At 50.4% G+C, this 14,449-nt stretch overlaps 1 protein-coding gene across 6 annotated transcripts in view; it reads left to right on the top strand.

Annotated features, from left to right (window-relative positions):
* UBE3B (ubiquitin protein ligase E3B) overlaps positions 1 to 14,449 on the top strand; it is a 35,093-nt gene that overhangs the window by 16,506 nt on the left and 4,138 nt on the right. For all 6 annotated transcript variants that reach the window (XM_059675953.1, XM_059675949.1, XM_059675950.1 and 3 more), the window contains 12 exons: positions 340 to 507; positions 2,710 to 2,881; positions 4,046 to 4,164; positions 4,785 to 4,899; positions 5,586 to 5,685; positions 6,245 to 6,364; positions 8,196 to 8,372; positions 8,492 to 8,602; positions 9,433 to 9,570; positions 9,868 to 9,933; positions 11,531 to 11,589; positions 13,917 to 14,099. In XM_059675953.1, the coding sequence (XP_059531936.1) occupies positions 340 to 507; positions 2,710 to 2,881; positions 4,046 to 4,164; positions 4,785 to 4,899; positions 5,586 to 5,685; positions 6,245 to 6,364; positions 8,196 to 8,372; positions 8,492 to 8,602; positions 9,433 to 9,570; positions 9,868 to 9,933; positions 11,531 to 11,589; positions 13,917 to 14,099 (1,528 nt within the window). The remainder of the gene's footprint in view (positions 1 to 339; positions 508 to 2,709; positions 2,882 to 4,045; positions 4,165 to 4,784; positions 4,900 to 5,585; positions 5,686 to 6,244; positions 6,365 to 8,195; positions 8,373 to 8,491; positions 8,603 to 9,432; positions 9,571 to 9,867; positions 9,934 to 11,530; positions 11,590 to 13,916; positions 14,100 to 14,449) is intronic.

Below are 14,449 nucleotides of genomic sequence, written 5' to 3'. Positions count from 1 at the left end.
TGGGGACCCATCAGGCCTCCCTTTCCCTACTATAGTCCTCGGAATTTTTACCTTTGTGGGTGCTGAAGTTAAGTGGTTCAGTAAAAGGATCCCTTGTAAGAATCGGATTTTCTGATTCTGAGGATGTCTTTGGGTTTTACCTAAAATCCTATTGTTAATGTGCTTCCAATCCTTTACTACATAAAGGATCCCAAGGAGATGCCTTGAATCAGGCGGCAGCCCACTGGGTGCAGCTGTAAATTCGGAGCTTTATTGGAACGCGGTTCCCGACAGGGTGGGACTTGGCCGCTGGCTGAACTTGGCCCTTCCGCTCACCCGTTCCCCTTCTCTCCGTGCCAGATCTGCTGAAGCGTGCGTTTCAGAAGTCTGCGTCGGTGCGGAACATCCTCAAGCCCGTCGGGGGCAAACGCGTGGACTCCGCGGAGGTGCAGAAGGTGTGCAGCATCTGCGTCCTCTACCAGACCTCGCTGACCACTCTCACCCAGATCCGGCTGCAGATACTCACAGGTGTGCAGGCCCCGGGCCGCTTCTGGCTCTCGTCTGGCCGACAGTTCTGCTTGGAACACGTGGATTTCTTCTGGCTTCCTTGAAGGAGGGTATTTGTGAGCCATTCTTAGAGGCCGAGTAGTTGAACAGCTCAAACTAATCTCAATCCCGGCATTTCCAGTTCATTCCTGTGACCTGGCTCTTTATTCTCATTATGAAGTACTATTTGCTTTTAAAAAATCACTATTTTTTCTTAATCCTCACTTGAGGATATTTTTCCATTGCTTTTTTAGAGAGTGGAAGGTAGGGGGAGGGAGAGAGAGACATCGATATAAGAGAGACACATTGACCTGCCACTTTCCGCACTTGCCTGACCAGCGCTGGGGGATGAACCCGCAACTCCTTGGTTCCCAGACCGACACTCTAACCACTGAGAACACTGGCCAGGGCAAAAAGTTACTTTAAAAAAAATTTTAACAGAAAACTAAAAAAGACAATGAAGCTGAAAAAAATAAAGCGTAAGCCGTTCTTTATCCCGCAATCCAAACATGACTACCTGTGCCTGAGTGTGCTATCTGTATATATATATTTAGATTGAAATATATAGTTTTATCCTTTCCTTTCCATTAGTCACCTTAATACGCATTTTATCTTGTCAGAAATTCTTCAGAAACCTTGTTTGTATAGGCTGCATAACACATCATTGCATGGGTATGCCCACCATTGTCCTTTTGAGCTGAGCAAGGAAGAGAGTCCCCTCTGTGAGCAGAGTTGGGTGTCGGGGCTTTAAGTGGCAGTGCAAGAGCTGGGATGAACTGGTGTCATGAGGACAGAGGTCTGTAAGCCATGAAGCTGTTTACCACATAAAGGACTCAGAACTTCTCTGCTGCATTTTACTTTTTGTTTAAAACATAAATTCTTGCTGCTTCTCTCTTTCACACTTACTTCTTCATCTTCACATGTTCACAGAGCACCATCTATGCCAGGCACTGAGGGTGCAGAGGTGAAAAGAGCCAGGGTCTGTGTTCCCAAGGGGGTTATATCCTAGTGGGGAGACCAGGCATAAGATGGGGAATGCATGCAATGTAATGAAGGCCTATGATGGAGTAATGAGTGACGATGTAGGCTTGGCCTGGAGGAGGGTTGATGGTTTGGCAGATGATTCTTTGTAGTGGAAGCCACCCTGTCCATTGTAGGGTTTCAGCAGCCTCTGGCCCCTACCCGTAGGTGCCAGTAGCACCCACTCCTTCCCCCTAGTTGTGACACCCATACCTGTCTCCAAACATTGCCAAGTGCCCCCTGAGGACAGCGGAACTGGGGTGGTGATGGAGATGGAAGCAGGAGGGTTTGTGATGTTTCAGAGGCGGATTGGACTTGAGGGAGTGGGGCGTAACAGTTTCAAAGATGATGCCAGGTTTTTAGCCCAGTGCCAGCATGGGTGGTGCCATCTGCCGAGCGGGGGATGACCGGCTGGGGGCGGGGCTTGTGGGCTTGGAGAGTTCTGCCATTAGAAGGCTAAGATGTCCTCTGCTTCCCCCTGGCCACTGTTCTTAGTTGTTAGAGTGTCAGCCCAAACACTGAAGGGTCGCAGGTTCGATTCCTGGTCGAGGGCACATATCTGGATTGCAGGTTCAATCCCATGCGTGCAAGATAGTTTAAAGCAGGTATCGATAAACTACTGCCTGTGGGCCAAAGCCGGAACCCACTACTTGCTTTTATAAAGTTTTATTGGAACAAAGCTACATCCATATTGTCTAACAGCCGCTTTTGTGCTATCATAGTTGCATTGAGTAGTTGTGACACAGATTGGCCTACAGAGCCTAAAAACACTGACTCTGGCCCTTTCCAGAAAGAAATTTTCTGATTTCTGATTTAAAACACACTCAGAGTCAGACAGACCTGGGTTCTGCTCTTGGTCTGACACTACCTGGCTGTGTGGTTTTGAGCCACTTAAACCTCTCTGGCCTGCACTTTAGATAACATTGAGTTTCACACTGGAAAGGAGATCATGCGAAAGTACCTGGAATAGTATCTGGCACAGAGTAAGCACCCGTTACATGTTAGCTCTTATTCTCGTGGTGATAATGATTTTCTTGGTAATCGCACCTTCTCTCTCACACACTGAATGTTCACTAGTAGGTGTGTTTGTCTCCCTGGTGGGTAGGGAAATAATGGACCAGCTGGAGCCCCACCTGAAGCTTGGGTTTCTCTGTCTTTTCCCAGGTCTCACTTACCTTGATGACCTGCTGCCCAAACTGTGGGCGTTTATCTGTGAGCTGGGGCCCCACGGAGGGTTGAAGCTCTTCTTGGAATGCCTCAACAATGACACCGAAGAGTCCAAGCAGCTGTTGGCCATGCTGATGCTGTTCTGTGACTGCTCCCGGCACCTCATCACGTAGGTTGACTGCTGCGGGCCTGGACTCCTTCCCTAGAAGGCAGTGGCAGTAAGGAAGCAGTTACTGGTGCTGTTCCTGCTCAGGTTTGGGCCTGTGTGGCAGGGTCCACTGCTTGCTTTTGTAAATGACGCTTGAGAAGCATTAGATGAGGAAACATTTACAGAGTGGGTGGCACATAGTAGGGCTTCAGCAGTTGTTAGTTCCTATCCTTTCAGGGAGCTGGGTCAGCACCACTGAATGTGGCCTTTGGGGTTCCTAGTCTCTGGGTCTAAATTACTTCGGCCATTTACTCGCTGTGCTAGTTAGTTTACTGGAAGCTTGCAGAGCCAGGGAGTCAGGGTGCAAAACTTGGCTCCACCACTTACCGAGACGCCCTGGGCAACGGAGATAACATTACCAGTGTGATAGGGAGTGAACGAGAAGAGGCATGTCAGGTAGTACAGTGCCTGGCACAGAGGGAGAAATTAACCAGTGCTAGTCCCATTCAGTTCCTTTGTTCTTTAAGCTTAGGTGTCTACTCGTGTATTTAGTATTCTTTTAATTCCACTTTTCCCCCAAAAGGCTGGTGAACAATCATGAGAGAATGGATCTTAGGCAGTTATGTTCAGGCTAGCAGCCTTGGCAGGAGGCCTCAGCGGCTGGTAGGTGGCAGATTGGGTAAGAATCATGGAGGGAAGAGCTCAGTGAGAGGCTGGAGGCAAGAGCAGGGTCCGTAGCTGCTGGTGCAGACCCTGACCTGCTGGGTCACGGGTGACCGAAGAGTGACTCACATTCTAAAGGGAATGGAGCCGTTTTAGGATATTTTCAGATAGAGCTAAAATACAGAGCAGGGCTTATTGTTTTCTTCTTAATTGTATTTTTAACTTTTTACTGGGGACAATTTCAAGTCAATAGAAAGGAGAGAGAATATAGTACAATGAACTCTCATGCACCCATCACCAACTTCAATGGTTAACTCATTGCCAGTCTTGCTTCATCTGTATGCCCACCACTCTCCTATCCCTCATATTTTGAAGCATATCCTAGACATTTACTACTTTATATGTAAATTTTACAGTAAGTATCTCTAAAAGATAGAACTTATTTCGTTACCTTATTTTGTCCTCTAAGAAGTACAGATCTAGTTTTTTTGGTGGATAATTATGAATAATTTTCTGATTTAGGATCCTTGATGACATTGAAGTTTATGAAGAACAAATTTCATTCAAACTGGAAGAGCTGGTCACCATCTCCTCTTTTCTGAATTCCTTTGTGTTTAAGATGATCTGGGATGGCATCGTAGGTAAGGTAAAGGTGGCGGCCATTGTTCAGTTGATGCCACAGGCAGAGACGTCAGTCAGGAACACAGCTGGTTCTTAGCCTTATTAGCTGTCAATGTTAACTGAAAATGCACATTTCTTCACCTAATTAGAAGTTTCATTTTTTCGCTATCTATGACCTCTTAAGACAGTGGTGAAGTTAAAGAAGTCTTGTTCTCCCACGTTTTTCAAGATTTGCTTATATCAGGAATTATTAGTAATGATTAATTTTGCTCCAAATCTCCTTTTGATTCTTTGTGTTGATTCTTTATCTTTGAGAAGATAAACGTGTGCCAGCTAACACCTCTGGTTAGATGCACCTCCTGATGTGTTTCCAGTGGTTCAGTACAAAGCTCCTTAGATTAATAGGGTCTTAGATGATGTGCTAGTGGGAGGTGGCATGAGTGATTGTGCCTAAGAGATACTCAGTCCTGTAGACACTTCAAACACACCCAGGGTGCCTTTCAGCTCTGTTGGTTCCATGCAGGATTCACAAGGGGGGAGTGGGGAGGCCTTGGTGGGACTTGATGACCAGAGCTGTCCTTTCAGTTCGTCTCCATTCTGATCAGCTTCGTGAGGGTGCCTCCTGCTTGTGTGCCCACAGAGAACGCCAAGGGCGAGACCTTGGAGCTGTTCCAGTCCGTCCACGGGTGGCTGATGGTGCTGTATGAGCGGGACTGCCGGCGCCGCTTCGCCCCTGAGGACCACTGGCTGCGAAAGTGAGCGCCCGGGGTGGGGAGGCGGGTTTGTGGACACTGCACTCACGTCCCAGGGCAGAGAGGAACTTGGCCCTCTCCTTCATCTTTTACCTGCATAAGGAGACCCGTTCTTCCTACACCTGTCGGGACGGATCACCTAGCAGTTCCTTCTGTTAAAATATGTATACACTGAGAATGGTTAGAGCTCATTATAGCAGCAAAACCCGGTCACATTTAGCAAGTGTTTCTTATCCAAACTGGGAAGAAGAAAAATGTTCAGCTGAACTGAGCTACAGGTAATGCTAGGCAAATGGCAGTTTTTAAAAATCAGAATTAGCAGGATGAAAACTACAGCTAGGTGTTTTGGAGGATGGGGTTGGAGAATCCTCTTGCAACAACTAAACATAAGATCGTGTCCACATTATCTCATCAATGACATGTCAACTCCTGTGTAAGTTGTGGCACCAGAGCAGGACTGGCCAGCTGTTTCTGTAAAGGGCCTGATGGTGACTATTTTAGGCTCTGCAGACCAGTCGCTGTGGTACGAACACAGCCAGAGACAACACGTAATGAATGAGTGTGGTTGTGTCCCATTAAAACTTGACAAAAAATGGGCGGCAGGCTGCATGTGGCCCACAGGGTGCAGTTTGCCAAGAATGGTGGGTTTTTTGTTTTCATTATCCCAAGCCCATGTCTTTCTTTTAAAGGGATCTCAAACCTAGCGTGCTCTTCCAAGAACTGGACAAGGACAGAAAGCGGGCCCAGCTGATCCTGCAGTACATCCCTCACGTCATTCCTCACAAAAACGTGAGTCACACTCAGAGCAGGGCCCGTGTGTCTTTCTGTTCCTCCACGTGGCTCCGGGCTTTCCATCTCTGTTACCCAGTTGGAAATTAATAAACACGCTCCCTCATTCAGCAGAAGCAAACCGTGATTGGATCTTACTCTTGTAGGGCATGAAGCTAAGTCCTGTGGGTACAGGGATTGAAGACACTATGAACTGGCAGTCCTGTAGAGTGGGGTGTGTGCCACAGGGTTGGATGCTGTGGGAGCCCAGAAAGGAGTCGGGAGCACAGGCAAAAGTGGGCAGTGTTTAAAGGCCTCGAATGAGAGAATGCAGTGCTGTTGGAGAGACAGATGGACAGTCTGGCTGGAGAGAATGTAGGAGGGAGGGAAGAAGCTATATTTCTAATTCCCAAGAGTGTTTTGGGGAATGTTGCCTGTTCCCTCAAGTCACTTTTAATTTCTGGAAGCATCCCATTCCAGTTGCGTCTCAAATGACTTAAAACCATGAATCTTGTCCAGTGTGTTTTAGGGAATCATCAGCCCTTGACCCTGTTTCTGGTCTCACCGTTGCTCGTTTCAGAGAGTTCTCCTGTTCCGAAATATGGTCACCAAGGAGAAGGAGAAACTGGGGCTCGTGGAGACCAGCTCTGCCTCACCTCACGTCACCCACATCACTATCCGACGGTCCCGGATGTTGGAGGTGAGAAGCCCACAGGAAGTGTGCTCTGTGGAGGGTAGGCGCTTCAGCGGGTGAACTGTTGCCTCTGAACTGTTCTTGTCACTCCTTCATCTAATGACACTGGAATTGAGGCTCTGGGAGCCAGAAAGGGGCCATTTGTCCTGTTTCCTGCTCTGAGAGCTGCTTGGTTAAACAGGTTTTCTTCTCCTTTTCACCAGGAGGGCCCCTGGCTAGAGCATCAAACACTTGGTGCCTCTAAAGGAGGACAGGAAGTGCAATGTGCAGAACATCTCGTGTCTGTGCAAACTCCATTTGTCCTGGCAGGCACTTGGCCCAACTGTGCATGTGGAGGTGGGAGTGTAGGTGTTAAGTTGACTGAGCCGTGCTGAGAGCTGCATTACCACAGAGCCAGAAGTTCTTTGTAGACATACACTGATGAGATGCAAGGGAAGTGGCCCACCGCCGTCAAAGCCAGCATATAGGTTACCACTCTGGCGACCCCAAAGAAGAATACACCCAGTTGTGTAATAGAAACGCCCTTCTCCCGCATTTTCTTCAGATGCACCTCTCCTGTCTCAAAGTTCTCAGACCCACCACCTACCATCCCCCTCCAGTGGGACCAGCACCCACAGGAAGTCTGGAGAGTCCCCAACTCCCTTCTCAGGTGTCAATGCTTATGGCACCGTCACTTGACGTCCTGGTTACCTGAGGCTGCGTTTTAAAACCCATCCCTAAGGGACGTAAAATGAGGGGTGTCTGTCTCAGGTTTTAGGCCAAGTCTGTTTTCCTCTTCCCGTCCCATTAGAAATATCTTGTCATGAAACTGATCACTGCCTTCCTACTGAATGAGGAGGGAGGAGGTCACTTATTCGTTAGCCGTGTTACAGTCTGGTGGTCTGATTATTAGAACATGAGAGCCCCGTGGCCTTCGCTCGATTTGGACACGAGGGGCATCAAAAAGCTGACATTAGACTCATGATGTCCCAGGCTTTTTGTCCGCTTCCTTTGCTGTGGTTTGTGTTGAAGGCGGGGCTTCTGTGCCAGGCGTCCAGGTTAGTCCTCCAGGAAGGCATCCCCTCACAAGGGTGCACGGGGCTGGCACTGTAGCATTCCAGTCCTGGGAGGAACCTCAGGGGGACACCCGCTTGTCCCCTCACCCGCCAGTGGCAGAACTAAGGCCAAAGAAATTCAGATTCTCAGTAGGGTCACAGATATCAGGCCTCGAAGGCCCTCAAGAATGAAGCCAGCTCTCCCGTCCCCGGGTCGGGGTCTGCCAGCCATCTGCTCTGCTGCCAACAGAGAGACCTAGGACAGAAAGCCAGCCATGTTCTGCTGGCATAACCACTGCTGGGCTCCCCACCACCCTGTGGATGTTTAAATTCCTCAGCATGACTCACAAGGCCTTTCGTGATCTGGGGAGAGGTACCAGGAGTTGAGGTGGAGGGTATTTTATTCTTCATCTTCTAGTGTGTCTGTAGTGTGGTTGATAACCAATGAGCTAGATCCTTGTATCATTAAAACAGAGAGGGTGAGATCTGGTCCAGGCTTCTTTCATCCCTGTCAGATGGCCGAGGGCCTGTTGTGACTCATTTTGTCTAGTTTCCTGTCTCGCTGCTCTGCATCCTCTCGAAGGCAGTCTCCCCATGGGGAAGAGTGGCAAAGTCACGTCCCACAAAATGAGTTCCTTTGACCAGGCTTTCATTAAGAACGGGTGAGAACTGCTCTTCTCATGCGCCCATGCGCCCTGACTCACACGTCTATTCCACTGGAGAGCTCCCACAGGGAGGAGAGCCTTCGGGGAGCCCCAAGTGTGCAGCGGTGTCCTAATGGGCTGCACTTCTGCCCTCGGCAGGACGGCTATGAGCAGCTGCGGCAGCTGTCCCAGCACGCCATGAAGGGCGTGATCCGCGTGAAGTTTGTCAATGACCTCGGGGTGGACGAGGCAGGTATCGATCAAGATGGTGTTTTCAAGGAGTTCTTGGAAGAGATCATCAAGAGGGTGTTTGACCCGGCACTCAACCTGTTCAAGGTATTCCAGGGAGGGAGCGGGGCTGCCAGCCGCCACACGGAGGCGCCACGAGAACCGAAGGGCTGGGCTTGCCCCACCCAAGGCCTCACCTCCCTGCCTCTGTCACCTTTTCCTCGCAGACAACCAGTGGGGATGAGAGGCTCTACCCCTCGCCCACCTCTTACATCCACGAGAACTACCTGCAGCTCTTTGAGTTCGTGGGCAAGATGCTGGGGAAGGCCGTGTATGAGGTAGGCGCGTGAAGGAGCATGGAACTGGAAAGGACGATAAAACGTGGGAAGTACCATGGGCTTTGTATGCATTTATGTGATCAGACCTAGCGTGTCAACTGCCTGTCATTAGGGTAAAGCCAGGAAAGGACAGGAACCGTGATTACTGTATAGAGAGACTGGTACTTTCTTGTGCGGCTCACTGAGTCCTCAGCATCCCTGTGGTGTGGCCACCGCTGTCCTGTTTGTAAGGACAAGAGAACCTAGGCTCGGGAGATGCTTATCCAGAGTCTCTTCGCTCGTTAAGGGGTAGAATGCAGATTCGCACCCAGGCCACCTGAGTCCTAAACCTGCCCTCCGCTTCGCTGAAGGGTGAGGAGTGGTGTGAACGTCCTCCCCCATTTCCTGGGCCTCGACTCTGTTTCCTCCCTCCCCGGCAACAATAACAACAGTGCAGATGAAAGAAACGGGGGCACTAGGCCCCGCTGTTTGCCCTGCCCTGCCTCTGGTGGGTGCTTGTCCTCTGAGCTCCCACAACCTGCTCCCAAAATGTCAGCAGGGAGGCTGCGCTGTCACCCATTTTCAGGTGGGAAACCAAGGCTCCATGGCCGGGCAGCAGCAGAGCTGGTTTGATCCCTGAGCGGTGTGGCTCCAAAGCCTATGTCCATAACCACCATGCTGAGGTGTCCCCAGGGGGGACTTGGTTGGGTTTGTTAAGTGATGGGGAGGTAGCGTCCAGGTTGAAAATTTCGGAAGTGCCCGGAGATGCTTCTGGAGCCTCTGCAGCGTGAGCTGCCCCTGATGGGTTATTGGGGCGGAATCTGGACAAACAAGCTTATCTCCTCCCCCAGGGGATCGTGGTGGACGTGCCCTTCGCCTCCTTCTTCCTGAGCCAGCTGCTCGGGCACCACCACAGTGTCTTCTATAGCTCCGTGGACGAGCTGCCTTCCCTGGACTCTGAGTTCTACAAAAACCTCACCTCCATTAAGGTCAGTGAGGACAGGCGGGGGCTTAGCTGAGCGCTGGTGGAAGGCAGAAGTGAGTGAAGCCCCGCAGGGTGGGTGTGGTGGATGAGGTTCCCTGCCCCTCATGCCCTCAGGACGCTGCCTCTCAGGACCCATGCTCAGGGCCTCCTTCCTCGAGGGGATGCGTGGCTGTCTCCTTTGCTTCCAGCTGTTCAGTGGCCACAGCAGTTGATGCCTAAGCAGACCTTGTAGGCAGGAGTGTCAGTTCTTCAAGGACATAGCCCTGCTGGGTTCCAACACTTCCCTTCTCCGTCATCTTAGCGCTACGATGGGGACATCTCCGACCTGGGCCTGACGCTGTCGTACGATGAAGACGTCATGGGTCAGGTAGGTTGACTTCTGGGGCTGAAGTCTTCTCTCTGTCCCTCTGGCTTCCTGAGGCCTGCCCTGCCCTTGATGCTTTCCCCAACGGTCCCTAAACAGAGTGTCTGTCTGTTTGGCCTCTTTCCTCTGGCTCCCGTGCCAGTTCTCCTGTCCCACCTCGCTGGGAGTGGGGGGTCTCCTCCTTCCATTACAGCTGACCTGGCCTTTGCCTGCTTGCTCTCGCTGTGCTGAGACCCCTCGGTCTGCTGAGGTTACGCTCTGGGCCATTCCTAACTGAAGTCATAGCTCCGTTTGTAACGCTGCTTTTTGTTGCCATGGTGAGGATTAGCTGTCACTCATGAGGACAGTGACTGAGAAGGGGAAGAAGGCTCTGAGAAGACATGCCTCTAACAGACTCCTGTCCCCATCCCAACTCGTCACAAAGAGCAGAACAGGAAGAAAAAAGGCCCTTGAAATCATGGGGGCAGAGCTGTTTCCTCCCCGAGTTCTTCTCAGCTTTTCTCGGAAGTGCCCCGGCCCCTCCAGTGTGTCCTGGTGACACCTGAACGAGCCCCCGTGCATGCGGTCCGAGGGCTGCTCTGGAGGAACCGTGCCGTGAGCTCGGGTGTGGGGCTGCCTCTGAGCCCTGCCTCTGGGGCCTCAGAGGCCGCTCAGTCTCCCCGAGCCACAAGTTCCTTTTCTCAAAGGGCCACTTGCCGAGTGTGAGCCCTTGCTGGGACCAGTGTCACCGGGTGTTCTGTAAGTGCCCATGTGCCCTATCCTCCTCCTGAAGAGCCGCCAAGCAGGCTGGCACCTGAGGGCTCAGAGAAGACTGTGAGAAAGAATGCCAGCGCATTTGACCACAGAACGCCTCTTTCAGAGAGAATGCCATCGCATGAGTGACTGTCAAATCAGAGCTCACAGGCAGGGTGCTCCCTGGGACCCTTTGTGGGAAACGCCAGGCTGGGCGACTCCTAGGGCCCTTTTAGTTTGAAAATCTTTGGTGTGCCCCATGATGCACACAGCATTGCCCCTAGAGGCCACTGTTTTCCAAACTGTCCACATCTTTAGAGTTATATTAACAGAATTTCTATTAAAATTTGCTTGAAAACGATGCACTCTTTCATTTCTTTAGGTGACCCACTGAAGTTCTTGACATTGAAGAAAGCAGTTGATTCTATAGTTTCCAAATCTTTCATCAGATTTTGAGGCTTCTTCCTGCATTCTTAATTCTCTCTCCTGACTATAAAAATAATGCAAACTCCTAACCAAGTATCAGCTAGAATGTGAGCATACAGGTGAAAATGAAAACCGCCTAGAGTGGTGGTGCCCAGAGATGCCACCGGTAACACGTGGCTGGCCTTCCAGATCTTTCTCCCTGGCACCCACATCATCTTTTTTTTTTTTTTTTTTGCTAGAGAAAAAAAACCTTTCGTATTGATCATGCAGGGTCTGCTTGCTGATGTGTAAGCCCAGGCTTTTTGTGGAAATGGTTGTTCCCAAACATGTCCCATCTTAATTGTGTCGTTATTCTGGACGTGGGTGTTGGCCCTTTTGTCTGCAGGAAGCTTTCTCCCCATTAGAATCCTCTCGAGTGATTGCTCCCCCTCTTATCCCCCAGCTCGTTTGCCATGAACTGATTCCTGGAGGGAAGACCATTCCTGTTACAAATGAAAATAAGTGAGTATCGCAATTCGATTTTTAAGGTCAGCACTTGAGAAGACTTCATTCTGGCTCTCCGGGCTTACTTTGAGAATTTATTAAGATACTTTGAAGTAGAAAAGCCATAAATATTATAATGGAACTTACTGGTTAGAGTTCATAGACCAAAATCATATTACATTTGATGTGCAAAATAAGAATTGACACTTTATTGTTTGCAGTAGCACTTCTGAGGCCAGAGGCAGTGTTCCTAGGAATGTAACGATGGCCCTCGGTGCAGACAGATGGATTCTGGGCCCTTCGGGCATGCAGTCCAGAACCCAGAGGGCACCGAGGCAGAAGGCACCTGGAGGGAAGATGGTTTAGGAATGATAGCACCTGGCGGTTGTAGAAAGCCCGGTCTTGAGAACACAGTGGCAAGTTCGGATGCAGCAGATAGGTCTTAGATACGAGGAGCTTCTGAGGCCCGGCAGCTGTCACCACAGATAACAGGCTTTCAGGAATCTGTCATGAATGTCAACTTCTTTGGTCCCTAGAAGCCAAACCCCTTAATGCACTGTCTCCACCTGGCCTATTCTCACCGAATTAAAATAGTAGAACCTGGTGTGAGGAGTAGATATAGGCCTGTCATTCTGTCCGTCTTCTCCTGCCACCAGACTTCGCTGAGCACCTGAACTATAATCTGAGTGTCACTCCCCTCAGTGACACATGAGAGCTCGGTCCTACCTGGTGAGGCCTTTGGACCAGGTGCACGTTACAGCCCAGTGTCCTGAGCATCACGTCTCTGGGTTGGGAGGCCTCGGTCAGCCTCATGCTTGGGAGCTTTCATTCAGAACAGACTGTTCTTGTCAGGATTGAGATGCACCAGTCTGACTTGCCTCTGGGGCGTTAGTTTGACAGCTGAGAGAGAACAGAGCCTGGCAGGGAGGAACAGGCTGGAGGCGTCAGCGAGTGGATCCTGTTCCTGCCCGTGTTCCCTCTCACCATCCCTGCAGAGGGCTTCCCGGGAGAGCGCGCGTGTAAAAGACCTTCCAGGGTGTCTGGGTCACAGGAGGACCTTAGTAAATGAGAGCAGTGGTTGCCACCATCATCGAATAGGTGACACGTCACACGCAGCCAGCCGCCCTCAGATTGGTGGGTTTTTGTGCCAGACAAGAGGGCACAGGGGTGGTGGTAGGAGGAAGTGGATCCGTGCAGCCTGTGTGGCGTGAGGTTCCTGCCCCGCCTGGAAACTCCTGTGGAGAAAGTCCTTTCACGCGCTCTTAGTGTAAACCTCAGGGTGGGAGCGGGGTTCAATGCTGCAGGCTGCCTATCCCGCGAGGCCTGGCAGTGCCCACTTCTCCTCTTTCAGGGGATGCTGGGCCCTGCACTTCCGAGGTGTGAAATGGGAGAGCCCCTCTATTTCTTTGGTGGAATGGACAGTATTAGTAACCGGCTTCAAAGAGTCAAGGAAAGGTCATTTTGAAGTGTATGGATGTGCAAGTTTGCTGCTGGATAATTTTTGAAGTAGGCTGTTTTCAAGGTCAGTCACTCAGATCCGAGTGCTGCGGTAACATGTTTATTTGATTGGACTGATTGGGATTTTGAGAGTTGTACTTGGGCTGGGCTCGGGTTCTTTCAAAACCCTGAGTACCTGCTTGCTACGAAATCAGCAAGGCTAGCAAGCCTGTTGGGATGTACTTAACCTGTTCAGCTGCAGTATATTATACGTTGTACATGCGGCCATTGTGTTCATAAAATCAGACCCAGGAGACCATCTGCTGGAGCCGTGGTTAGTGCCCTGATGTCCTAGTTGAAACTGAACATGAGCCAGCTGCATTTGGCCAGAACTTTCTGCGGCCTCTCCTTTGCATGGCCTCGTTCTTGGTCTAGATGAGCAAGGTTTTGATTGAAGTTTCAGTATGAAGCGGTTTTTCTCTGCTTTAAAGCTCAGTGGAGGACTGCATTACATCTTAATTGGTGTATGTCCAAAAGGATGAAAATAAATCCAAGACCGGAAAAATACCCTGTGTACCAAGAAGGGCCCTCTCCTTACCTGGAGATTGTCTTGCTTTGACTCTTGACACATTGGGGTGTTATCCTGATGAATGACTGGCCCACTGTTTTGTGCAGTTCTTTTTGGAAAAGTGATGAGGTCATGCCCTTGAACGTTCAATGCCTTCACAGAGGCACGGAGTGTACCGTTCAGGAGAGCCATCGTCGTCATCTGGTGGTTCTGGTGAAATGTCCCGGTACTGTTTGTGTTTCTGTAAAATGGAACAAAAATGACCTAACTCATCTTCTAGCCCATTGGAACAGCCCACTCTGTCCTGTTAATTTCCATTGTTTTCTTTTGTCGGCAACAGAATTAGCTACATCCATCTGATGGCACACTTTAGAATGCACACTCAAATCAAAAACCAGACGGCTGCCCTCATCAGCGGATTCCGTTCTATCATCAAACCCGAGTGGACCCGGATGTTCTCAACCCCTGAGCTCCAGCGTCTCATCTCCGGTGACAACGCTGAGATTGACCTGGAGGATTTAAAGTAAGGAGTGAGTGAGCTGGCGAGGGCGAAGTTCTTAGGCCCGGAAAGCAAGCAGCTCCCCGCGGGGTCCTCTTTGGAGAGTTATTTCAGGGCCCACCTCCGATGCTCTCCTCCCCGCTCACGGGGTGAACTGCTTGGAATAAAAGCCCAACCACTTGTGTGCCTAGAAACCGAAGTGAAGCAGATCTTGAGGACCACTGGGCTCTCTGAGCTTCTCAGGACTAGTTGTAGGACCTCCTCTTGCCTTCTGCTCTGGAGCTGCCAGCTCTTGAACTCTCTGCCCCGTTAGCTTCCAGGGACATGGGGTTATTAAGGCATGAACTCTGGCTTTCAGGGGACTTGGTAGTTAG

This window comes from Myotis daubentonii, chromosome 19, assembly GCF_963259705.1.
Source record: "Myotis daubentonii chromosome 19, mMyoDau2.1, whole genome shotgun sequence".
Taxonomy (NCBI): domain Eukaryota; kingdom Metazoa; phylum Chordata; class Mammalia; order Chiroptera; family Vespertilionidae; genus Myotis; species Myotis daubentonii.
The sequence above is the reverse complement of the archived record's forward strand: the minus strand, read 5'-3'. Positions and strand labels throughout refer to the sequence as shown.